Genomic DNA, 25,057 nt, shown 5'->3' on the forward strand with positions numbered 1-25,057 from the left:
CCCTTTTTATGGCTGCACAATGTTCCGTTGCGTCGACAGACCACAGTTTGCTTCTCTGATCATCCACTGGGACACATATGAGGGGTCTTTTCATTTTTTAGGTGTTTCACGAGAGCATCGTGGCTGTGAGTGACAAGTTGACATGCTGCACGTTGGCACTTTACAAGAACATTGTACAGGACCTGCCTCCCACTCCCTCCAAGTTCCATTACATCTTTAACCTTCGAGATCTCTCGCGGGTGTTTAACGGGCTTCTCCTCACTAACCCAGAGCGGTGAGTTTGTTTAGTCTCACTGAGATGTGTCCCATAGCGACAGCTTTTCTTAATTCTTTTAAGGCAGAGGACTTACAAGTGAATTCGGTGAAATCAGTTAAGTACCCAGTATCTTTTTTGGTTTTGTTAAATGAAGGAACGAGTTAAACAGTTGGCTTAAGGCGTGATGCCTTGTAAGCCCTGAGTTGAGGACAGGTGGAGCATGAGAGGCAGATGTGTGGACATGTGGACAGGTGCGTCCCCCTGGTGGGACCACGTTGCTGACCTCTCGTTCTCAGTCCTAAAGTTGGAATTTGCCCGTGTGGAGCCTTTCGCACATGCAACTGAATTGTTTCCAGTTAGAATTGGTTATATATGTGTGTCTTTGGGAGAAACAAGCACAGAAGACAGAAGGGATTTAACTCTGAGTATAGAAATGTTCTCATTAAACCAGACTTATTTATGTATGTACATTAACGTATGCTTTAATGTATGTAGATTGACAAGCATAGGCCAATTTGTGGGTTCACATTATGAATGAAAAATGGATTAAGGACTCCCCAATGTACTCGGTGCCCTTGAAGGGTTTGGAATGGCAGTTCAGCAGAAGGCAGCTCCAGGTTTTTAGGGCAGAATGAGGGCTCTTTACCGGAAACCAGAGAAAGCTCCAGAACGGGGCCGGTGGAGCTGATCCTTAGAAGGAACTGCCAGCGGCTCTGATGCTGATTTTAAATTCATATATTCCAGCAAGTAGGAGCAGGGTCAGGTGTTCACTTTTTGCCACTTATGTCATTTATAGATAAAGTTCTGCTGTGTAGATAAAGTTTCTTCCGTAGTATAAGTTGTAGGACTACGGTTTTGACACTGAATTTGTTAGCATCCATTACATTTCGTTAATGTGAGACCATGGCGGCAAAAGGACCACAGAAGTGTGTGTTTCCGCTCCTTGTGGATCCATCTGAAAACAGCAGCATTTAGCCTGCTCTTCTCTAGATGATGCAGTGGCTGATCTTGCCCTTTCCGTCATGTAGGTTCCAGACGGTGACCCAGATGCTGAGAGTCTGGAGGAATGAATGTCTGAGAGTTTTCCACGACCGATTAATCAGTGAGACAGATAAGCGGCTGGTCAGTACCTCCAACCTACCACAGAATTCTTCTCCGGGTGAAAAAGGAGCATAAAACCCAATGTGTGTTTTATATAGTTCACGGCAGAAAAATAGACACGAACAATAAAGCCAGTGGGTAAAAAGGAGGGTGGATTGTGTAGCAGCTTGTAGCAACTGGAAAAAGAAGTCGAACGCAAATAACTTCAGATAACCCTCGTGTATGCTTTTTTCCCTAACACGTGTTAGCACACACATGTTGTTGAGTTTGGGTCCTTAAGTGGTCTTATGTTGTAAGGTACAAGAGCACATATCAAAGTTGGTTATGGAACATTTTACCAATGACGTGGAGGCGGTGATGAGGGATCCCATCCTGTTTGGAGACTTCCGGATGGCTCTGCATGAAGGGGAAACACGCATTTATGAAGACATCCAGGATTACGAGGCGGCCAAGGCTTTGTTCCAGGTGTGGCGGGACTCACTTCTCCGGGGGCACCTCTCAGGGGAGCCGAGCATTGCACGGGTGCCCAGGGGGTGGAGCTGGGGAGAGCACCTGTGCTTCTGTCTCCTGGTTCCGAATGAGAGCTTGTGTCCGGACGCTCCAGTGGTTCCCACTGCCCGAGATGCATGGGAATGACCTGAGGAATTTGCTAGACACGCAGACCCCCTAAGAGTCCTTCCTCGAGCCGATGGAGGGTCCCAGGTTCCAGTGCACAGTCAGGTTTGGGGACACTCACCCGACTGTCTCTTCATGAGGTGAGCGTTGGCTCGCTGCCGACCAATCACAAACCAGCAGGAAGTCTTGATGGTGGACATGGAATGTGGTGTCCCATCAACCCAAATGACTTCATGATTTCAGTGACCACAGGCATGAGAAAAACCTCTCCTCCGTTCCTCAGCCCCCCTGGACAAAAGGCGAGAGTCTGTCTCGGGAAACCCAGGGTCCTCTGAAACCCTTTCCCATCCAGGAGCTCCTCGAGGAGTACAATGAGAGCAACACCAAGATGAACCTGGTGCTCTTCGACGACGCCCTGGAGCATCTGACCCGCGTGCACCGCATCATTCGCTTGGACAGCGGCCACGCCCTGCTGGTGGGCGTCGGGGGCTCCGGGAAGCAGTCTCTGGCCAGGCTGGCGGCCTTCACCGCCGGCTGCGAGGTGAGGCACCGCCCCTCCCGGAAGTAGATTGGAGACGCCCGTTCCTGCAGGTGGTAGTTCATGCAAACGTCGGAGCTGTCTGTAAGGAGCGTGATGTTTTCACATTGTATAACATGGTGTGTTTTTTTTTGGGGGGGGGGCTCAATATTATTGTAACTGCATATCCGAGGCATCTACTTTGTGTGTTGTTTTGGAATGGAGGCTACGTCACATTTGAAAGTCAAACAAGCAAATCCTGTGGCTGGTGACGTGCACGTGTGTGGAGGGGATGACATCCCCTGAACATAAGCCCTAATGCAACTTTTGGAGCAAAAATTAATATATGACCCGGTCTTATTTCAGGGAAACACAGTAGTATTCTAATCCCTTTCCTCTCCGATTCATAGCAGTCAGTGCAATGCAAAGAGCTTGTACTTACTACCTGCCTCAATATTGCTTCTTATTTAAATATTGCTTCTTATTTAGACCGGGGTGGACCAGCGTGCAGTCGGCAGCTACCAGCCGCCATAGCTGCACAGACAGCCCTGGGCTATTCTTAGAATTTCTTTTAAAAAACCAGCTTTATTGAAATACAATTCACAGACCATACAGTGCACCCATTTAAAGTGTCCAATTCCACACTTTTGGTATCTTCACAGATGTGTGCAGCTATCCCCACAGTGAATTTTAGAACATTTTCATCACCCAAAAAGAAATCCCATACCCATTAGCTGTTACCCCCTATCTCCCTGTACCCCCAGCCCTAAGAAACCACGAATCTTCTTTCTGTCTGTATGGACTTTCCTGTTCTGCACTCATGTGAATAGAGCCATGGAGTGTGTGGTCTTTTGTGACAGCTTCTCTCACTCAGCATTGCGTTTTCGGGCTTCATCCATGTATCTGTGCTTTGTTCCTTTTTGTGGCTGCATCGTGTTCCAATGTGTGCACAGACCGCGTTTGTTTACCTATCCGTCCACTGATGGACGCTTGGGCTGTTCCCACTTTTTGGCTGTTCCGAGTAGTGCTGCTATGGACATTCATGTACAGGTTTCTCTGATGACATATATTTCCGTTTCTCTTGGGTCTACACCTTGGAGTGGAATTGCTGGGCCATGTGGCAGTTCTGGGTGCAATCATCTGAGAAAGGCCAGCCTGTTTTCCAAAGTGGCTGTACCGTTTACCCCTCATCAGCACTGTCTGAGGGGCCCTGCCTCCCCATCCCCCTCTTAGATTCTCGCAGATAGCGTCTCTGCGCCTCTGAGCGTGGAGCTGTGACCACTCTCTGAAGAGACGCCGCGTCCACAATTCATCCTCTTCTCCCCAAACCCGTCTCATTCTCTGGTGTCAGATTCCATTCACTATCAGGGTCTTCCATTAGCCTCGAGGTCTCCGTTTGCTGAAAACCAGGTGCCTAGGGCGTCTGGCTGCCTCTGCAGATACACCCACAGCAAGGGCTCCCTCCTGCCTCCTGAATTCCAGCACTCAGCTGCCCCGTGACAAGTCTGCCTTCAGAGGAGGGTATTTCTAATTGGGTGGTCATAACCCTCCCCCTACCCTGTTTCCCCGAAAGTAAGACCTAGCCAGACAGTCAGCTCTAATGCATCTTTTGGAGGAAACATTAATATAAGACCCCTTATATTCTGTAAGACGGGGTCTTATACTATAGTAAAATAAGGACCGGGTCTTAGATTAGTTTTTGCTCCAAAAGACCGTTCGAGCTGATGGTCCGGTTAGGTGTTATTTTCAGGGAGGCACGGTAGCACATGAAAGGTGTTCTTTTGCACACCCGTCCTACTCATCCTCTCCGTGTCTTCTGGAGTCGGGCGTGGAGGACTGAGCCCCACGTCGTCATCACCTTCACAACGTAGTCGCTACTGTTGTGGGTTCGCTGGACTCTATAAACGTGACGTCCTCATTGCAACAGCACGGCAAATGCAGAAACATCCAAAGAAAATAAAGATCACCTGTGATCTCACCACCTAAGGATGACCACTGTTAGTGAGTAGCAGCACTTGGGTGTACATCCTTCCAGAATGATCTATTTACTTCCGACCAGCAATGGGTTAATATTGTGTGTAACTTTTGTAATTTGTTTTTTTCCCCCTAACCGTATCGCTGACATCTTTTCAAGTCAGTCATTACAGATTTGCGTTGTTCTTGCCAACACTGCAGTGTTCCATTGGGTGGAGGTGTCCTACCTGAGCCCTCTGTGCTGGGGACATTTAGCTCATTCCTTCTAGGTTTAGTTTAGAAATAATGCTGCAGTGAGCACCCTTGTTCGGATATCTTTGCACAATCATTTCCCCCCCATATGACTGATTGATATATATATACATGGCAGCATATTTTGCCTGAGAAAGTTAGGACCTAAATTCATGGTGGAGTTTGCCTCCTTAAAGAGGAAGTGAAAAGGGCCTGGAGATGGAGGACACAGGAAAGGCAGAGGACTTTTAATTTTACCCATAACGTTGTTAAAAATAGGTTTGAAGCAAATAAGACGTTTTTCCAGTTTTATTGAGATGTAATTGATGTATATCACTTCATGAATTTTAGGCAGACAGCGTAAGTGTTTGACTTAGGTACATATATTGTGAAATGATTACCACAATAAATTTAAGCAACATCCGTCATTTCATAGAGATACAGTAAAAACATGTGGAAAGAAGTCAATATACCTATTTCATGTACAACAGAATTTTTAAATATAAGAATGTTGAGTTTCTTTACACATCCTCCCATAATTTATCTAATTTTAAATAAACACACAGCTGTGAGTGCACACATGCATTAGGGTTGTGCTCATGTGTGCATTCTTGTATCCTTTGTTGCTTGGCCCACCCTCGGCGTCCTTCCCCACTACCTCGTTTCTTGCCTGCCCTTCCTCGCGGTAACTCAAATAACTCGTTTTAACAACCGAGGGTGCCTTTTACATAACCCCCTTTTTCCCACACTCACATAATCCCGTGTGGACAGACCCGTGCTTCCCACGCACCCTCCCACGTTTGTGCAGGCACAGAATGCCTGTCATGAGTCGTTTGACAAAAAGGGGTATAACAGTTTGCTGCTCCTGCATTTCTCACTCCGTGTGTTTTGTGAAGACGACCCAGGTCATCGTCTGGGATCGCTGTGGCTCGTCCCTCTTACACGGCTGGCAGTGCCGCCTGATGGTCGGTCCATACAAGCGTGTGCACTGCACTTCACAGAGCGGGCAGCTCCCTAACCTAGGCTGGTCCTCACGTGGATTTTGTGTCCTGCTCGGCAGGTATTTGAGATCCTTCTGAGCAGAGGCTACTCAGAGAACAATTTCCGGGAAGATCTGAAGAATCTTTATCTGAAACTTGGCATTGAGAACAAAATGATGATCTTCCTGTTCACGGATGCGCACGTGGCCGAGGAGGGTTTCCTGGAGCTCATCAACAACATGCTGACTTCAGGTACCGCGGGGCTGGCCGTGCCGGGGCCTGGCGGGCTCCCCAGGCTTGCAGTGATGGGGGGCGTGGGGGGCCGGCCAGGTGAACCGTGCTGGCAGCAGCAGGAAAGTGAGAGGAGCCCGTGTGGGGCAGTGAGCTGGAGGGGCCGCACCTCGCAGGGCCTGTGGGTCACTTAAAGGAGATTAGATTGTGTTCTCCCAGCAGTGATTTGTCTACATCTCCATTTTTAAAAGATCCCCCTGGCCGCTCTGAGGGGGCTACATCAGAGGGAGATAAGAGCAGGAAGGGGTGCCAGTTTGGAGCTACAGTCAAGGTGCAGGGGAGAGATGACAGCGACTCGGACGAGGGTGGACAGAGGGAATGGTGAGAAGTGTGTGGTTTCCCGAGATATTTGGAGGTAGAGCCAGCAGGACTTGAATGGTTGGGGTGAGGGCGAGTGAGGAAGAATGTCAAGGTTTTCAGCTGGAGCGGCTGGTTTCATTTACTAAGATGGGGACGACCAGATTGGGGCTGTGCCATTTGGGGCCCATGGAGTTTGCTGCCCTAAGGAGAAATCCAAGTGGTACGTCAGAGAGGGCATTAGTTTGTCAAGGAAGTGAGTGCTAAGTGCTACGGAAGTAGGCTGGCATGGGTCTTTTCATACACGGGTCACAAATGTGTAAGTGTTAGCCCTGTTCTCACCATGGGGCTCAGGGTGTATTTTCTATGAAGACTGAGAAGACTCCGGTGGTGTCAGTTAATAGCTCTGCAGCTCTCTGAAGCACTTAGCTTTGCTTCAGGGTTTCCATCGTCGGCACTGGTGACGTTAGGGGCAGGGCCGTTCTCCATGGTGGGGCCGTCCGTGGAGTTACAGGCGGTTTAGCAGCATCCTTGGCCTCTACCTACTAGATGACATCAGCCACCACCCACCTTACCCCCCCCACACACACAAGTTGTGACAAACAAAATGTCTAGACATTGCTAACTGTCCCTTAGGGGTCAAATGAGAACCCCTGCTTTGATGCTCATGATAGCCCTCCCAGGTGGGCAGCAGGCACTGGTTATTCCCATTTCGCAGGTGAGGAGATTGAGGCTCAAAGGGTTTTTCACAGGCGAGTGAGCCTTGGATCTCAGCATCGGGACCCCAGCCCTGCTCTTTGGACTGTCCCCGTGACGCTGTGCTTCTGTCATTTCAGTGCCTAGAGAGTTAATAGCCCTGAAACATAAAAACCCCGGTGTGTCTTTGTGTCCTAGGAATCGTACCTGCGCTTTTTCCCGAAGATGAAAAGGAATCTATCCTCAGTCAGATTGGACAAGAAGCTATGAAGCAAGGGGTGGGCCCGGCCAAGGAGTCTGTGTGGCAGTACTTTGTGAACAAGAGTGCCAGCAACCTGCACATCGTCCTGGGCATGTCGCCGGTGGGGGACACCTTGAGGACCCGGTGCAGAAATTTCCCAGGTGCCCCGGAGTGGAGCCCACACATCCATGTTCCCCCTTCGACAGGGCGTGTGCCTCGGGGGGCAGTGCACATCTTGCGGTCCCACCAGTAGAGTAAAGCACAGCATGGCCACGTGGTTGAAATCTGGGCCTTGCAGTGTCATATGAGCCCCGCTCTGCCCCTCCCACATGCCACAGGCTCTTGTGTTGTCTGCAGGTGGGTGACGTCCTGACACCTTGACCATGGTCCTGGGTGCAAGGCCCATAGCAAGTGCAGCACCGCTGTCTGCTCTCTGCCATTTGGGAAAAGTCTGCCAGCCCCATGGAAGGTGCAGTACCTGCCCCGAGAACAGACGTTCCTGGCTGGCATGTGTCACCACCTGGAGACATTTTTGGTTGTCGTGTGGGGTGTGACGGGGGGTATACTACTGCCATCTTTTTTGGCACCCTCCAAGGCACAGGGCAGCCCCCACACCAAGGATTATGTGGCCCGGAATCCACAGTGCTGAGGTTGAAAGCCTGCTTTTGCTGAATCACTCTTGGACACGTCCAGCTCATTGGTACTGAGATGGCATCAGTGTTGTCAGGTGTCTCAGGACTGCACAGTGAGCCTCTCTTTCGTCTCTTTCTTTTCAAGGTCTAGTGAACAACACTGGCATCGACTGGTTCATGCCTTGGCCTCCCCAAGCCCTGCATGCAGTCGCCAAGTCATTTTTAGGTAGGTGACAGCTAACGGGGACCACATTAATGGTGTAACAAAGCAGTTTGTTGTCACTTCGAATTTTGGTCCAGTAGTTTCCTTTGCTGTTAACCTCCAGGACCATAAATAGTTTTTTAGCCTGTTAGTATGTTTTTGGTTCATTTTGTGTTCTACTTCATAGGGATTTCAGGGGACTTACACAGACAGTTTAGGATAAAAATTGATTAAGTAGCTTCCAAAGCAGGAGTCGGCAAATCACGGCCTGTGGGCCAAATATGACCCACTGCTTGTTTTGATCAATAAAGTTTTATTGGAACACAGATTCACTCGTTAATGAACATAGTGTCTGTGGCTGTTTTTATGCTACAACTGCAATTGAGTAATTGCAACAGAGACTGTGCGGCCCAGAAAGGCTGTAAATATTTAGAGTTTGGCTCTTTATAGAAAGAACGTGCTGACCGCTGACCCAAAGGATGCCTGAAGGACCTTTCGGTAAACTGTTATTAACCTGTGCTGAATTTGCTCTGAAGTTTCAAACACGTTATGACAGCCTTGACTAATTCTCATCTTTGAAATAAGAAAGCAAGTCAGTTTATCTTCAGGAGGATACTTTTTTTTTCTGGACCTAACTTGAGAAGATTGATGACACTAGGTGACAGGGTAAATAGTGTCACCCTTATAAATACATATTCAATAAATAAATAATTAGTCCTCCTATACAGGCAGAATGTGGTTTTTTGAGGAAAGGAGCTAAAAGAATGACTCTTTCCTGACGATGTAACTCAGGGATCAGCAAACTTTTTCTGTAAAGGACTGGATGATAAATATTTTCAGCTTTGTGAGCCATACAGTTGCATCATGAAAGCAGCCATAGACAATATGGAAATGAATGGGTGTGGCTGTGTGCCAGTAAAACTTTACAAAAACAGGTACTGGGATGGGTTTGTCCTGTGGGCCGTAGTTTGCCGACCCTGATAGAGACGTGCCTTAGTTTTCACAGACGCATTAGCCATTTCCATGCCTTAGCACTTAGGCTTGCTTTCTGCGCTCAGCGGTTCATTGTCATAAATTACACTGCATGGAATTTCCTTAGGATTTCTTCCCTTAGACCATATTCCCTGGAATTGGAATGACTGGGCCCCAAAGTATGGATATGTGCAAGGCAGAGTTTTTTAATACATGCTGTACAACTGGCCCGTGGGCTCTGGTTTGCTGGCCGCTGGTATAATTCAAAATCGAATCTGGATAAAAGGATATGTTCCAGTCTCCCCCTCCTTCATTTAAATTTGAGACAGATTCTGCTTTCAAGTTGAAAGTATTTTACCATCTGTTTGATAACCTGAGTGGTGCACTCTTCCTGGGTGCGATCACTGATTCTTTCGACAGATTTTAGGAGGATCCACCTTGTGCCCAGTGTGTGCTGGACGCAGGGGCTGCAGTGGGGACACTGGGTGAATTTCTCTCCTGAAATCCCAAGCCCCTGCCCCCACAGGGCCTTAGCCTTTCGGGAGACAGACCTTACTACCAGTAGGAAGAGACTTGTGTTCTTAGAGAAAATACCAGCATGGATCAGAAGAACCACCAGCAAGTGATAACTGCTCTTTTCCTTTCTTTTTATTAAAACATTGTTATATCATTTTTCTTGTGGTAAAATATATATAACATAAAATTTTCTATTTTAACTATTTTTAAGTGCATAGTTTTTAAGTGCATTAATTACATCCACATGTCGTAGCAGCCACCACCACCACCACCACCACCATGCATGTCCAGGCCAGTTTTCGTCTTGTAGAACTGAAACTTTGCGCCCATTAAACCCTGATTCCCCATCCCATCCCCCTCTCCTGGCAACCACTAATCCACTTCCTGTCTCTATGAATTTGCCTATTCTAGACTTTTCGTATAAGTCGAATCCTGTAACACTTGTCCTTTTGTGTCTGGCTTCTTTTACTTAGCATGTTTTTGAGGGTCAGCAGTGTGTCAGATGTTCCTTCCTCTTTAAGGCTGCAGCCTCTTCCACTGTATGGATGGACCACGTTCCGTTTGTCCATCAGCTGTGGAGTGACACATGTCACTCCACTGTGGCTCCTGTGATCGATGCCGCTGTGAGCATTGACATGTGGGAATCTGCTCACCTCCATTTCCCGTTCTTTTGGGCACACACCCAGAGTGGAATTACTGGGTCCTATGAGGAACTGTATCGTATTGAGGAACTGCTTGTTTCCTTTCTTTGTGAGGTATCTTTTTCATTCCTTCCTCTTCAGGGAATAATCCGATGATCCCAGTAGAAAATATAGAAGGTCTGGTAGAACATGTGGTTTTGGTCCACGAATCCGTGGGTGAATTCAGCACACAATTTCTACAGAAACTGAGGCGCAGCAACTATGTAACTCCCAAGAATTACCTTGATTTTATTAACACGTACTCGAAATTACTGGATGAGAAAACTCAGTATAATATAGGTAAGACTTGGAAGGGGATGGTGAACAGAAATTGTCATTATTGACGAATAAACTCGCAAGGCTCTACGCTCCGATCTTTTCTTTAAGCAGACGTGTCTTAGCAAGAGGCACCTTTGGGACTGAGGCAGAGCAGGGCACACTGCCTCTCAGAGTGATTCTCAGTATGGGCAGGGCCCTGGCATGCTCCTATTTTTATTTTTCTGTGTTGGCCCATGAACTTTCTTAGGTCTAAATTTTCATTGCGTTAGAGATATTTGATGGCAGCAATGTACTCTGTTGCAAAATGCTTTTGAAAAATGCTCTGGTTGTTGGCCAAACGAAGGGCCGTTTTCAGAAATATATTCATTTCGGCTGCTGCCATCCCCATACGGCAGTGAACGCCCTGAAAGATGCTTGACATCTTAGGAGAATGATTCTCCCCCACCCCCCATGAGCCCAAGTTGGATGAATAGCAGTAAGGCCCCTGGAATGCTTGCCTGGACGTGTTGGGAACAGCGCCCACCTTGGTGGTGAGTACTGGTGTTCTCTGTCTGCAGCTCAGTGCAAGCGTCTGGAGGGGGGGCTGGACAAACTGAAGGAGGCCACCATTCAACTGGACGAGCTGAACCTGAAGCTGGCCGAGCAGAAGGTCGTGCTGGCGGAGAAGTCCGCTGCCTGCGAGGCTCTACTGGAGGAGATCTCCACCAACACGGCCATAGGCGAGTGTGGGGCCAGCTCGGGGGGTGGGGGGGCGGGTGGGTACCCCCCCCCCCCACATACACACAACAGGACCCGGCTCCACCAGGGGACAGCCCCTGGTCGGCCCTGAGAGTGGCATCTTTTGACACTTCAGTTGCCATTTTTTCCTGAGTCGGTGTCAAGCCCCCTTTAGTAAACACTGAGACCCTACCGTGTGCAGACCCAGAGCTGGTGGCTTAAGGATTTGACGGGCGTGGGATCGTTATCTCCCCAACCCACCTCCCCCACTGCGGACACTCCACTTCACCTGCTTGTCTGCTGTGAAGATGAATCCCAGAGAACGCCCAGCAGGAGATAATAGTGAATTCAGTGTGCATTTATTGAATACCTACTGTAATCATGTCCTGAGGCTGCCACCACAAAGCACCATCAATTAGGTGCTTGAACAACAGGCTTTTATTCTCACAGTTGGAGGCCAGAGGTCTGAAAAGAAGGCGTGGTCAGCAGGGCCGGCTCCCTCCAGGGGCGCCAGGGGAGGCTGCTTCCTGCCTCTTCCAGCCTCTCGTGGTGGCTGGCAGTCCTGGGCATTCTTTGGCTCATAGATGTATACTCCAGCCTCTGCCTCCATCATCGCACGACCTTCTTCCCTCTGTCCCTGTGTCCTCACATGGCCTTCTTAGAAGGACGCAGTCATTGGACTTAGGGCTCACCCTAACCCAGTGTGACCTCATGTTAACTAATTCCAGCTACAAAGACCCTCGTTCCAAAGAAGGTAACATTCTGAGGTTCTGGGTGGACTTGAATTTCGGGGGGAACATTATTCAACCCAGTACACCTGCTGTGAGCCAAGTCCTATTCCAAATGTTGGGGCTACAGCCCTTGGGGAGATGCTTACATTCTCATGAGTGGAACCAGACAGTCAGTGAGCCAGAAAGTAGATGAAATTTCAGATGCGATCAGTGCCCTGAAGCAAATAAACAGAGTGATGAGGTGGAGAGTGACAGGGGGCAGGCCACTTTTGAGCTGGGCCGGAACTTACATAGGTCAAGGTGTTGAAGGGGCAGAGAGATCTCAGGGAGTCAAAACCCAGGGAGGGCAGCCCCGGCGTCCTCATCTAAGCAGGGCTGCTCGATGCCACGTGATATGGAGTGGCTGGGACACGGGTGGGAGGGTCAGAATTGGAGCAGCCGTCCTGGTGTTGGGACCCGGTGTACCCTGAGCACTTCTGTTCTGGTGGGGACACCTGAGACCACCATGTTGGCCCGAGCTCCATAGATGCCCCGTGGCCCAGCAAGGACCCTCGAGGGCTGCACTCTGCTTTGGCTCTGGTCCATCATCCCCACACCCGGTGGCTTCACTGACGTCCCCCTCCCCCGACAGCGGAGGAGAAGAAGAAGCTCGCGGAAGAAAAGGCCATGGAGATAGAGGAGCAGAACAAGATCATCGCAGTGGAGAAGGCTGAGGCCGAGACGGCGCTCGCCGAGGTCATGCCTATCCTGGAGGCCGCCAAGCTGGAGCTGCAGAAGCTGGACAAGTCAGATGTGACTGAGATAAGGTAACGGACGGCCGTGTTCAGCTGGGCTGCTCCACCAGCGCTGCTCCTGACAGCAGTTATGACACTCGTGGCCGTTAGGCGTTAATGGAGCCCTGCCCTGTGCCGGTCCCTCCCAGTGCCAGACACTCTCGTGGTGGGAACTGTTATTACCTGAGGGAAGTGGGGCCCAGGGAGGCAGGCGGCTTGCCCCAGGCCCCCCAGCTGATAGGTAGCTGGGCCTGTGGCCTTGAACCCAGGCCGACTCACGGAAGGAGACTGGGTTCCTGGGCAGGTTGTATGGGAGAGGTGGGCTCTGTGAGTCAGCCCTCCTGATGGGACACCCCGAGGCAGAGGTCAGTGCTCACTGGAAACAGCCCGGCACAGCCGAGGAGCGCAGGAGATACTCAGACCCATTTCTAGCCAAATGGGCTGGTGAGCAGTGGCGAGAGTGGGTCTTTAGTGTGGCCCCCAGCCATTTTGCAGATCAGTCTATAAAGTGACTCATCTCCTGCAGCCAGAGGGCTTGTGTGCTGTCAGGAAAAGGGGCTGGTGTGGGGAGGGGCAGGCGGGCTCTCCCAAAATGGCTTTATCTCCCTGGGGCACTGTTAGCAGATCTCTAAGTTTAGCACCAGGGGTGAAGCCAGGAAGGAGACCATGCTGCCTGCCATTCCCTGACCTTTTGCTGCCTGGCCCACACATCTCCCCGGTTTAGGATCCTCAGGGTGCCCATTCCTCACTCCCCAGCACGTCCTCATTTTAAGAAGGGGCTCCTGGCCCCACAGTCAGGTCTCGTGGGAAACGGGCTCCTGTTCCCAGGCCAGGAGCTGACTCCGTTGTGTGATTCTGGCAGAATGGTGCTGCTTCTCTGGGCTTATCTTTTCCTAAGAGCTGAGCAGCGTTCCTGGTTGAAGGCCATGTTCTCACTGTTTTTTTGTTAGTGAAACGTGTGAATTTGAACAGAAGGGTTAGCTGGTCCCAAGATGGGAGCTGAGTAGCTCTTGGGAGCAAGAAGTCATTCCTTCAGAGTTTTGCAGCGTGGCTCCAACGAAGGTGTCAGGATGGACGTTTTAACATGGCGGTAGCATGCGTTGGAAGTGTAGACTGAGGTACCAGAGCAGAGTAGAAATACCAGGCTGTGTCGTGGGAGGGAATGCCAACATCCACGCTGCCAAGGGAAATATCTGGCCACCAGGTTAGGTGAATTTTGGGTACCACTCCCAGGTCAGCAGCATAAAACCATCGTGGCACAGAGAGTTGGGAAGTAATTTTAAAGGGAATTTATTTGGAGAGAGGGGGCTATAAGTCCTTCAGAAAACCCAAGGGAGAGGGGGTTTCCATAGGACCACATGGACCGCTTGATATGTGTCCCCTGCATTTAGATGGTTTGCCTGTATCACCCCTGAAACAGGTGTGAGACGGGTGCCTGAGAAGGCTGTGTGACCTTTGCAAAGTCACCTAACCTCTCTGTGCTGCAGTTTCCTCATTTGTAAAATGTGGATCATACAGTGTTTCCCCGAAAATAAGACCTAGCCGGACAATCAGCTCTAATGCGTCTTTTGGAGCAAAATTTAGTATAAGATCTGGTCTTTTTTTACTATAATATAAGACCCGGTCTTATGTAATATAAGACCGGGTCTTATATTAATTTTTGCTCCAAAAGACGCATTAGAGCTGATTGTCCAGCTAAGTCTTGTTTTCTGGGAAACACAGTAATAATGGTCCCCACAACATCAGGGTTGTTATGAGCCATTATTGTAAAGAGCTCTCAGAACTGGGTTGAGCACAGTCAGTGCCATGTAAATATTAGCTAGGATCATAGTTCCAACGTCAGAGTGACATGCTGTGAAAAGCTCCTGCCCTGTCCCCCATCAGCTCAGCTCGCCTCCCCCAACTCGGCAGGTAACCGCTGCCATTCATTTCTCATATATCCATCCAGAGAGTTTTTATGCTCGTTCAAGAGACCAGATACACCAGTGTCTCTTCAGCTTCTGACTTTGGATTCTAGGGGTTTGTAGAACAAGGCATACCTGAGTATTCTTTTTTCCTTCCTTTTTTCCACATTAAAGACACACTATGCATATTTTTCTGCATCTTGCCTTTTCCCCTTCATAATACATTTTGGAGATCTTCTGCATGTGATGAATTTCCCTGATATTTTTAAATTGCCCATCATATTCCGTTGGAGGGCTGTGCCATCATTGATTTAACTAGCCCTCATTTCTGAATCTTGAGCTTGTTTCCAGTCTTTGGTCTGTCTTTGCAGTGTGGCAAAGAATAACCCTGACCACACGTCACTGTGTATCTGGGCAAGTCCACTGGAAGAACACGTTTCCAGAATTGGAGTTGCTGGGTCCAGGGGTGTGTGCGTTTACAGTGTCGGTGGCTGACGCCTCCTGTGGGAGGGGAACCAGTTTACACTCCCCGGTAACCCAAGTGCGCGCCTGCTTTTTCATACTCTCACCAACAGGGGGCACTGCTAAACATCTGGGGTTTTGCTTGTTTTGGAGATGAAAAATGGTGTGTGTGTAGTTTTAATGTACATTTACCTTATTATGAATGGAGTTGTCCTTTATTTTAATAGGTGAGAACTGTGTGTAAAAGTCATGTTTATTTCCTTTTCTGTGAACTGTTTATGTGCTTTGCCCATTTATCTGTTGGATTGTTGTTATTGCTGCTTTTTTTTTCTTGTCCGTTTCCAAGGAATTTTTATATAATAGGGAAATTAGCTTTTTATCCACATGTGAGTTGCAGATATTTTTCTCAGTTTGTCATTGGCCCTTTGACTTTGTTTATGAGTTTTGTGTCTTTGTGTTTGCCACATACAAAATTTTTATTTTTACGTGACAGATTTTAGCAATATTTTACTTTGTGGCTTTTCGCTATTATGTCATACTTAAAATGTCTTACAACTGGAAGATTGTGAAATAATTTCCCCATGATGTCTTCCTGTACTTTTATAGTTTAAATCTTTGATCTCATTGGGATTTTTCCTGGGGTTTTATGTGAGTTTGGACCCAATTTTATTTTTTCCAGATGACAACAGCCTGGCTTTCTTGTCAGTCACTTGGATGCTGAATGTGATGAGTCAGCACTTATATCTGACAATCCCATGACCCTTTCATTCTCTGAATAGCACTGCCTTTCTGTGATGCTTAATCCCCTTTGCAGGAGTCGTCCAATGTTAGGGCAGGAAGATTGGGGTAGTGAAGATCAGAAGTGGATGTTTCACTGGTGTGCAAAAGGCTCCCTTTGTGACTGGCTTGTGACTTTACTTCCCTTCCTTTCATGCATTTGGTAGTCACTGGGTGTCGGCCACATGCCCAGCCTATGCTGGCGTGGGGTCTGAGCAGCGGTGAGCCAGGCGGGCAGGGTCCTCACCACATGGAGCCCCCAGTCTGGGGGAGGCACAGGCCTTCACACAGGAAATTACCCAGGACCAGGTTAGGCAGGAAGGAAAGAAAGGTCTTTTCGGCCATGACTGTGGATAATGGGGGGCCTGACCTAGTCTGGTGGGCGGGGAATCAGGGAAGGGAGTGACTTTTAAACGGGGACATGACTAGAGAGGAGAGATTCACCAGTTGTAGGATAGAGGCTAGAGGGGGGCCCTTCCGGAGGTTGGAAGGAGCTTGGCTCGAGGGAAAAGCAGACGGTTGGAGTGCTGGGTAGAGTGAGTGGAGGAGGTGGGGCGTGGGGTTTGTAGTTATGATTTTCCTTCAGAGAGCGCAGCATGTCACCTCTTTCTCTCTCATCTCTCTCTCACCCCGAGTTTCTTTTGTGATGGAAGGAAGGAATCATATGGAACAAATGTTTCCATTTCCCAGACTTGCAGCCTCAGTATTTGGGACACTCTGTCATCCGGCATTACCAAGTGATGTGTTTGGACAAGCGCCGTTCCCTGGAACAGTCTGCACGCTGATAGCAGAGAACTTCACTTTCACAGACTCATAGGATTTTGGAGCTAGAAGTTTTGGTTCTGTTTCCCCATTTTATAGATGGCAAAACTGAGACTCCTGGACATTTCCTAACATGCCCAAGGGTGCAGGACCCTGCACTGAAGCCTGGACTCTTTCCGTCTTGTATCTGAAAATGTCTTGCTGATTCTTTCCTCCTCTGACTATTCAGAGAGCAGCAGCCTGGGCCTGGCTGTCAGCAATTCTAAAGAAAACCTTTGAAAAACAGTTGACAGCCTTGCCTGCTTTCATAGCCCCTAACCCTGGCAAAACTGCACCTTTCCCCGGTGACTCAGGGCCATTACTTTAATCATGGGCTTCACGCTGGAGACATTGCCCTGGCTTGTCCTTGCGCTGTGGCTCCCTCCCTCTGTCCTCTCTTGTCTGCAGGGAAGAGGGTGGGGGTTCCAGGGCCAGAAGGGGTGTAGGGTTTGCCCAGTGTAGGAAGTCTCCACACTGCTGTGCAGTAGGGTTCTCCCCCCACCCCCTGCCTCTCCCTCCCCTGGGTCAGTCTGGCCGCCTACTGGAATGGCTGGACTCCTGCCTCACTCCCCCTGCTGCTCTGTGCTCTCTGGGGCCTCTGGCATCTCCTGTTCTCTCCTTTTCCTTTCTTTCCTTTGCCTTTTCTTTATCATTTTCTTTCTGCTTCTGTCTGTTTGTTAGGCTTTGGGGTCTGCGTGACTTGACGTGGCTCTTACCGACTGCCCAGCAGCGGGCGGCCAAGCAGTTCTACTGAGTGAGCGTGGCTCACGGGCCACCCATTCCTTCTCGGGTCTTTGCACCCACGCTGCCGTGCCTCCTCCTGCTCCTTTCGGGTTTCCAGTTCCCCGGAGGGCAGAAGGCACTGGACCTCTGGGTGTTGGAGCAGCAGAGAGATAGTCTAGTCTCATGACAGACAAAGAAAACAACTCATGGGCAACATAGCCTGGAAGGAGCCCCGGATGCAGGGACCGCAGACCCTGCCGGCTGTGTGGACACTGACAGGCCATCCAAGCACTCGAGCCCTCTTCTTCCTCCACGTGGTAAACGGAAATAGGCCAGTGATGAGGATGACAGAGTGACGCTGGCTGCCATTTAGACTAAATTACACTCCAGGTGTAATTAAAAAAAGTTTCTCAGGCTCCACCCTGACCTAGGGATTCCTGTGCTTGGGGGTGGCCTGCGTTTGCATTTTAATGACACCCCGCTATGATTCTGATGCTTGGTCACCTGACAGGTGAGACCTGCCCCTGCCCTTGGAGAAGTTCACCTCTGGAGCCCAGGTCCTCACTGGGACGTGGCTTCCTTTGCATCCGTGCAGCGTCACCTCCAAGGCAGGACTCTGGGTGGAGCCATGCTTTCTGGAACTCGCATTCAGGCCAGGTGCTGACCCACGCACGCTTCCCTTTCTTGCCAGGTCCTTCGCGAAGCCCCCGAAACAGGTGCAGACGGTGTGTGAGTGCATCCTGATCATGAAGGGGTACAAAGAGCTCAACTGGAAAACCGCCAAGGGCATGATGTCCGACTCCAATTTCCTGCGGTCGCTCATGGAGATGGATTTTGATTCCATCACCCAGAGCCAAGTTAAAAATATCAGAGGTGAGTGTAGACAAATCTCGGAATGGCCATCTGTCTCTGGGGCAGGCATGGAGAGCTAGGAGGGGACTTGTTGTCGGCAGACCCTCCCATTGTGGTCACATGGTGTCACTGTGGCCCTGCGGATGGAGAGGAGGAATGATTGTTCCCAGAGAAGATGGCAGTCCTGCCACAGGACGCAGGAGGGTGGACGCTGGCTGGGCAGGAGCAGCCATCGTCCCCGCTGCGTGTTTGATGCCACAGTCACTCTGGTACTCCCCGAGGAGACAGGACCTTCTCATTGGAACCCACCCGGCCTTGTCTTCTGCACGTCTTGTCCCACAGGCACGGTGGTGCCAAGAGTTGGTCTAACCTTGACTTCTCCTCTCGCACCACTTGCCAGTACAGTCTTCTGTAGGTGCCTGGGGGTGGGTGAGAGGGAGGGATGGCACCATCCGCGGCCGCCCCTGGATCTTCAGTCGTGGAGCGTCTGCATTCTTCCTGCCTGACTCCTGACCTGCCCAGGTTCCTGGACAGCAGGAATGATGGCAGTCTTCGCAAAGGGCAACACGAGTCTAGAGTGTCACTTTATCTTGGTGGTTTGTTCAGAACTTGAATGCTCTTTTTCAGCCACTTAAAATAAAACTAAATGAAACACAAAGGATAACAACAGGTACAGAAACACAAAGAACTCTTTTTACTCAAGAATCGATTAGATAGGTTTCCATTTATGTGAAATTCCTCTGGGGGTGAGGGTGCAGGTGGAGGTGGTGGTGACCGTGATGGCCTATGAATCCGTTAGCTGCCTGCTCTGAGCCACCTTGGTGCCCAGCTGGGGATCCCCACCAACATCCTGGGTCCCCAGGGCTGCTGGTTGTCACATGGAGGTGCTTGGGTCATAGGATGTCCTGGTGGCAGTCACCTGTGCCCCTCCCTCACCGTCTTAAACATCCTCTTAGGCAAACTCATTCGGGTTTGGACCCGCCTGCTGTCTGGGTCCTGCTCACGGTGACTGAGGAATAGGAGCTACTTCTACTTCCCTTGTCCATGGGCAGTTGGTTTCCCATTTTACTTCCCCAAGATGAAGCTCACTGGTCGTCAAAAGCATTTTGTCTCTGACTTTTAGTCCTCTTGAAGACACTCAACACCACGACTGAAGAAATGGAAGCTGTGAGCAAAGCGGGCCTGGGAATGCTGAAATTTGTCGAAGCCGTAATGGGCTACTGTGACGTTTTCAGAGAAATCAAGCCCAAAAGAGAGAAGGTATTGCCCGTCTGGGAGGCCCAAACACGGCCGCCAAGAGACCAACTTGGAGTCAGAATTAATGTGTCCACAGCTTTGCTGGAAGGATTCCAGCCAGGTCCCGATTTTAAGCTGCGTAAACATTCTCCCCGATAAATAATACCCCCAAGTTACAGCTCTCACTTAGATATAATGGGAACTGACAAAACCTAAGTCTGCAGATTTTCAAATTTTGTGTGAAAAGAGTAGATAAAAGACGTTCAGAGTCATTCTCTACGGGAAAAGCAGGGTCTCTCAACCTCAGCGCTACTGACATTCAGGCCAGGCCGGTCTCTTTTGTGGGTGCTCCCTGTGCACCCCTGGGCTCTGCCCTCAAATGCCATTGTTCCTACGCCCAAGTTTCCACAACCAAAAATGTCTCCAGACATTGCCGTGTCCCCTGGGGGGAGTGGGGGGGGCAAAATCGAGCCCAGTGGAGAACCACTGGTTAAAGTGACATGTAGCGCCCACAATACAAAGAAAAATATAAGGTCAATACTGTCATTCTGAGCCATATTTTGACATTTATAACTCAGAATTCTATTACTCAGAAAACTTAGAACCCAATAGTAAGACCAGTGCTGTCGTCAGTGCATTTGTGCTTTTGAGGTTTTGACTCAGAACCACAGCGTCCTCTTACTGTGACTTTAGTACACACAGAAATGGAGCCATTTGCTAATTGGATGTAAGACATCTTTATCTAATGGGATGTGGGGTTTTTGCAGCAAACCGTAGACTAGCGCTGTGGCACGTGGTGGCCCCCAAAAGTCTGAGCCTCGTTAGAAATTCAGGGTGGACATGTGGTTTGTCCCTGCCGTGCTACGGTCCTTTCCCCACCGTTGTGCGAATTGTCTTTACTTAGGTGGCCAGGCTGGAGCGGAATTTTTACCTCACAAAACGTGAGCTAGAAAGGATCCAGAATGAGTTGGCAGCGATCCAGAGAGAACTGGAGGCGTTGGGGAGCAAATACGAGGCCGCCATCCTGGAGAAGCAGAAGCTGCAGGAAGAAGCTGAAATCATGGAGCGCCGGCTGATCGCAGCCGACAAGCTCATCTCGGGGCTGGGGTCTGAGAACGTCAGGTCAGCATCAGCTCAGTGGCTCTGAGCAAAACTCGGCGGCTTGTGAGGGGACATCACCACCACCAGTGCTCGCCATGCCGCCTAGCCCAGGCTCTATTTTTGTCTGAAAACCGCATGAAGAACTTCTGGTTTTACTCTTCTCGTGTTTACGGTGGCTCCTGGCCGTTCTGTAGATTCTGTTTTTAGTAGCTGTTGGGTATTGTTTCTTCAGTGCTCAGTAAGGGTTAAGGCGGCAGTGCAGCGGTGACAGGGAGAAGCCAGTGGCCTCTGGCAAGGTGCGCAGTGTCCTAGGAAGCTACTCCTTGGCGACCTTTAACCCTGAGTCCATTCTGGATGGGTCTGGAGGAGGAGCCACCTCTGTCGCTGGACACTTGTGGCTTTTTCAGTCCTGAGCTTCTTCTATCTTAAGTCGCTGGGGCTGTTTGATGCTTATGGGCAAGACCATTTGGCCATAGCTGGTCCATGAATATGACAGTAGTTTCTAATCAGTATGGAAAACACAGGAGAATATTGTTTGGAAACAAACCATGTTCAATATTTCTAAAACCTAGAAGACTTTGGCCGTTTACCAGAAGGGGCCAAATGGAACACCCGCTTTCTTGTATCTTGGGTAGAATTTTGTCACCAAGCAGGGCCAGAGCTTATGAGCTCTGCTGGGCGTGTTTAAAAGTTATTGATTAAGCGTTCTGAAACAATGCGATTAGTACTACTACAAACATTTGTCAAGGCCCTGTTAGATGCAAGGTTCTGCTGAGCCCTGGGATTGAAGCAAGTCTTTAAACACATTGGGTTCACAGGGAGACAATTGGCAAAAGGAGCTGGCAATCTCTGTCTCTAAGAGAAATGTTTCCTCCTGGCTAGCCCCATTAGCATGGGTCAAGCTGGTTCTTCTAGAATGTTCCTTCTGATTGTGCTGGAAGGTAGCCGCTCACCGCAGCCTCCTGTCCTGTGCCAGGTGGCTGAAGGATTTGGACGAGCTGATGCACCGGCGGGTGAAGTTGCTGGGGGACTGCCTGCTATGCTCGGCGTTCCTGAGCTACGAAGGCGCCTTCACGTGGGAGTTCCGTGACGAAATGGTCAATCAAGTGTGGCAGCACGATATCCTGGAGCGGGGCATTCCCCTGAGCCAGCCTTTTCGATTAGAAAACCTGCTCACAGATGATGTTGAGATTAGCAGGTGTGTGTGACCTGAGCCAGGAGGACGAGGGGTGCCCCCGGCTGGGGCCCATGTGGGTGTCCCCTGGTAGGGCATGGCACTGGGTGCAGCTGACTTGAGTGCACAGAAATGGTGGGTGCACTGCAAATCCAGCTCCCAGACCCTGAGGAGGGTTGAGCAGTCTAGGATTGGTAGATTGTTCCAGAAGGCCTGTCCTACCACCCTTAGCCCTTGGCTCACAACATGGCAAATCCCTGTCTCTTCCAGGTGGGGCTCCCAGGGCCTGCCCCCCGATGAGCTGTCCATTCAGAACGGCATCCTCACCACCCGGGCCAGCCGCTTCCCTCTCTGCATCGACCCCCAGCAGCAGGCCCTCAACTGGATAAAGAGGCGAGAGGAGAAGAACAACCTTCGGGTACGGCTGGTGCCCCGCTTGGTGTCTTCTGCCCTCCCTGCCCCTTCTCCGGGTGCAGCTGGCTCTTCCCACCTCCTGTTCCTGGCATTTCCACACTCTAGCCATGCCCAGCTGGAACACCACCGCCCTGAGCCCACCCTGAGCCTAAGCGGAGCCCCCACCCCCAGCCCACCTTGTGGAGTCTCGAGGGCAGGATGAACCACCTGGCTTTTACTCTGCACTTGACCTTTTACTCTGCACTTGGCCTCTGAGGCTGTGAGCGACTTGAAGGGAAAGATCGTGCATTGCTCACCTTTGTGTCCCCTACGCAGTACAGGGCTTGGTGGCCTTAGTTGCTGAGTTTCTTTTTTTGGAAGCGTGGGGGAAAGGGTTTGATTGAGAGATAATTCACATACCACACAACTCATCCATTTAAAGCATACAGTTCAGTGGTTTCTTAGTGTATTTACAGAGTTGTGTAACCACCAGAATCAATTTTTATCACCCCAAAAGAAGCGCTGTCTCTGTCAGCCATCACCATCCCTCCCAATTCTTCCACCCCCCACCCCAACCTCTGGCAATCACTAATATTTTCTTCTCTGTAGATTTGCCTGTTCTAGACATTTCTTGTGAATGGGATCCTAATACGTGGCCTTTAGTGTCTGGCTTGTTTCACTCTACACCGTGTCCTCCAGGGTCACTCATGTTGGAGCAAGTGTCAGCGCTGCATTTCTTCTCATGGCTGAGTGACACTCCACTGGACCAATGGACCACATCCATCCAACAATTGATGGACATGTGGCTTGTTTTCACTTTTTGGCTGTTGTGAATAGTATTGCTGTGAACGGTTGTGTATAAGTCATTTTTGGGGACATATTTTTTCAATTTTCTTGGGTGAAATTATTGGGGCCCAATCACTTTTTGCTGAAATAATTAGCAAACCCGTGATTTTGGGTTTTTCCTTTCCCTTATTTTTTCTGGTCTTTGCTCCCAGGTATGTACATGCTGTTGGGGGAAGCCTGTTTGTGTTCCAAACTCAGGAACGCGTGCCTCTAAAATTCACAGATAGTGTACGACACATATTACCAATGCAGCACGTCCCTCGGTGCCCCTCTTCCCTCAGCCTGCCAGGGAGCTCTGAAATGGCCAGCCCACTCCTCGCCCCCACTCCTCCTCCCATCCTCCCCTCACAGAGGGAAGATTCCATTTCTGGGGACAGAAAATCAGCATAATAAAACGGAGTGGAGAGGAAGGGGAGAGGGCAGCCGCAGGGGACTGCAATAGAGGGAGACTTTTTTCAGATGTCTTGAGGAAAGATACCAAAGCTGTCATGAGGTTGGAGGGAAAGGAATCAAAGGATTAAGATGAACATTTTTGTGGCTCTGTGTTTGGATGCCTTTTGCGGTCTTGTGAGAGATGTAATGAATTTCATAAATACTCTTGGCCACTGAACTATGCTTTCTGAATGAGAGACTCCGCCTGAACCTCCTGGATTTCTGGGTTTATGTGGTTTACACGCCTTGGCGTCTCTCCCTGTTCCTCCTCCCTTCTGGCTCCCTTCAAGGTTCGGACACATCCGGTCCCCACTTCCAAGGTATTTTCCCCTTCCATTTGGCAGGTGGGCTGACCCTGCACCCCTGCCTCCTCACCCTCCAGGTCGCTTCCTTCAATGACCCCGACTTCCTCAAGCAGCTGGAGATGTCCATAAAGTACGGGACGCCCTTCCTGTTCCACGATGTGGATGAGTACATCGACCCCGTGATTGACAACGTCCTGGAGAAGAACATCGTCGTCTCCCAGGGCCGGCAGTTCATCGTCCTGGGAGACAAGGAGGTGGACTATGACTCCAATTTCAGGCTCTACCTGAACACCAAGCTGGCCAACCCCAGATACGGCCCGTCCGTGTTTGGCAAGGCCATGGTGATCAATTACACGGGTGAGTGCAGCGCCGCAGCAGAGAGTTAGGGCGGTCGCCATGGAGACCTGGATCTGAGATCAAGGACAGACAGCATGTCATTCAGCGACCCCAGATCGTCCTCTCAGGCGCATCTTAACTGGTCAGGTCTGAATGCTGCAGCAGTACTGGGGGTTACGTGTCCTGAGGAGCGACTGAGTCTGGGCCGGGGGCTCAGATATTCCCGCCTGGAGGGAGGCGTGACCTTTTTCCATGGGGGCAGGAGGTAGTCCTGTATTCTTTGTTGAAATATATGACATAATTGGGGATTTCCCCCATTCTTCTTAACTGAATTCTGTCAGGAATTGAAGGCCATTTCTCGAATTTTCCTGGGTTGTCATGCAGTTTCTTAAACAGGTGAATAAGGATTGGGAATGTTTTCAGCTCGGGCTCCCCAATACGGGAGCCTGGATTTTCATTTGGTGCATCTGTCCCCCACTCTATAGAGCAGCGTCTGCATTTTCTTCTGGCATTTTTCACCTTGTGGCTTTAGAGTGATTTTGGCAGGAGCTTGCGTCCTCAGGTTCCTGAAATGCTGGCCGGGACCCACCCTCGGCTTGTGTCAGGCACAGCTGCACAGGCGCGACGATGCGGCGACCAGCTTGTGAGGGCCTCCCCCTGTCCCCACAGTCACGCTGAAGGGCCTGGAGGACCAGCTGCTTAGCGTGCTGGTGGCCTACGAGAGGCACGAGCTGGAGGAGCAGAGGGAGCACCTCATCCAGGAGACGAGCGAGAACAAGAACCTGCTGAAGGATCTGGAGGACTCCCTCCTTCGGGAACTGGCGACCTCCACGGGGAACATGCTGGACAACGTGGACCTGGTGTACACGCTGGAGGAGACCAAGTCCAAAGCCACAGAGGTATCAGCTGCACGGGAAGTGCACGGAGCCAGCAGCCCATCTCCTTATGAGCTCCAGGGGAAAGTCGGACTCGTGATCTCAGGGCCTCATGCGTGCTCGGTCCCGGGTCTTAGAA

General features: G+C 50.2%; 1 protein-coding gene across 1 annotated transcript in view; it reads left to right on the forward strand.

Annotated features, from left to right (window-relative positions):
* DNAH10 (dynein axonemal heavy chain 10) overlaps positions 1-25,057 on the forward strand; it is a 113,664-nt gene that overhangs the window by 76,776 nt on the left and 11,831 nt on the right. The window contains exons 48-64 of the mRNA XM_019748752.2: positions 102-274; positions 1,285-1,378; positions 1,655-1,822; positions 2,325-2,513; positions 5,755-5,926; positions 7,157-7,360; positions 7,977-8,057; positions 10,304-10,501; positions 11,038-11,199; positions 12,560-12,734; positions 18,060-18,241; positions 19,344-19,480; positions 20,361-20,578; positions 21,534-21,755; positions 22,002-22,149; positions 23,785-24,064; positions 24,713-24,942. Of these exons, the coding sequence (XP_019604311.2) occupies positions 102-274; positions 1,285-1,378; positions 1,655-1,822; positions 2,325-2,513; positions 5,755-5,926; positions 7,157-7,360; positions 7,977-8,057; positions 10,304-10,501; positions 11,038-11,199; positions 12,560-12,734; positions 18,060-18,241; positions 19,344-19,480; positions 20,361-20,578; positions 21,534-21,755; positions 22,002-22,149; positions 23,785-24,064; positions 24,713-24,942 (3,033 nt within the window). The remainder of the gene's footprint in view (positions 1-101; positions 275-1,284; positions 1,379-1,654; positions 1,823-2,324; positions 2,514-5,754; positions 5,927-7,156; positions 7,361-7,976; positions 8,058-10,303; positions 10,502-11,037; positions 11,200-12,559; positions 12,735-18,059; positions 18,242-19,343; positions 19,481-20,360; positions 20,579-21,533; positions 21,756-22,001; positions 22,150-23,784; positions 24,065-24,712; positions 24,943-25,057) is intronic.

The sequence above is a fragment of the Rhinolophus sinicus genome, linkage group LG16, assembly GCF_036562045.2.
Source record: "Rhinolophus sinicus isolate RSC01 linkage group LG16, ASM3656204v1, whole genome shotgun sequence".
Classification (NCBI taxonomy): domain Eukaryota; kingdom Metazoa; phylum Chordata; class Mammalia; order Chiroptera; family Rhinolophidae; genus Rhinolophus; species Rhinolophus sinicus.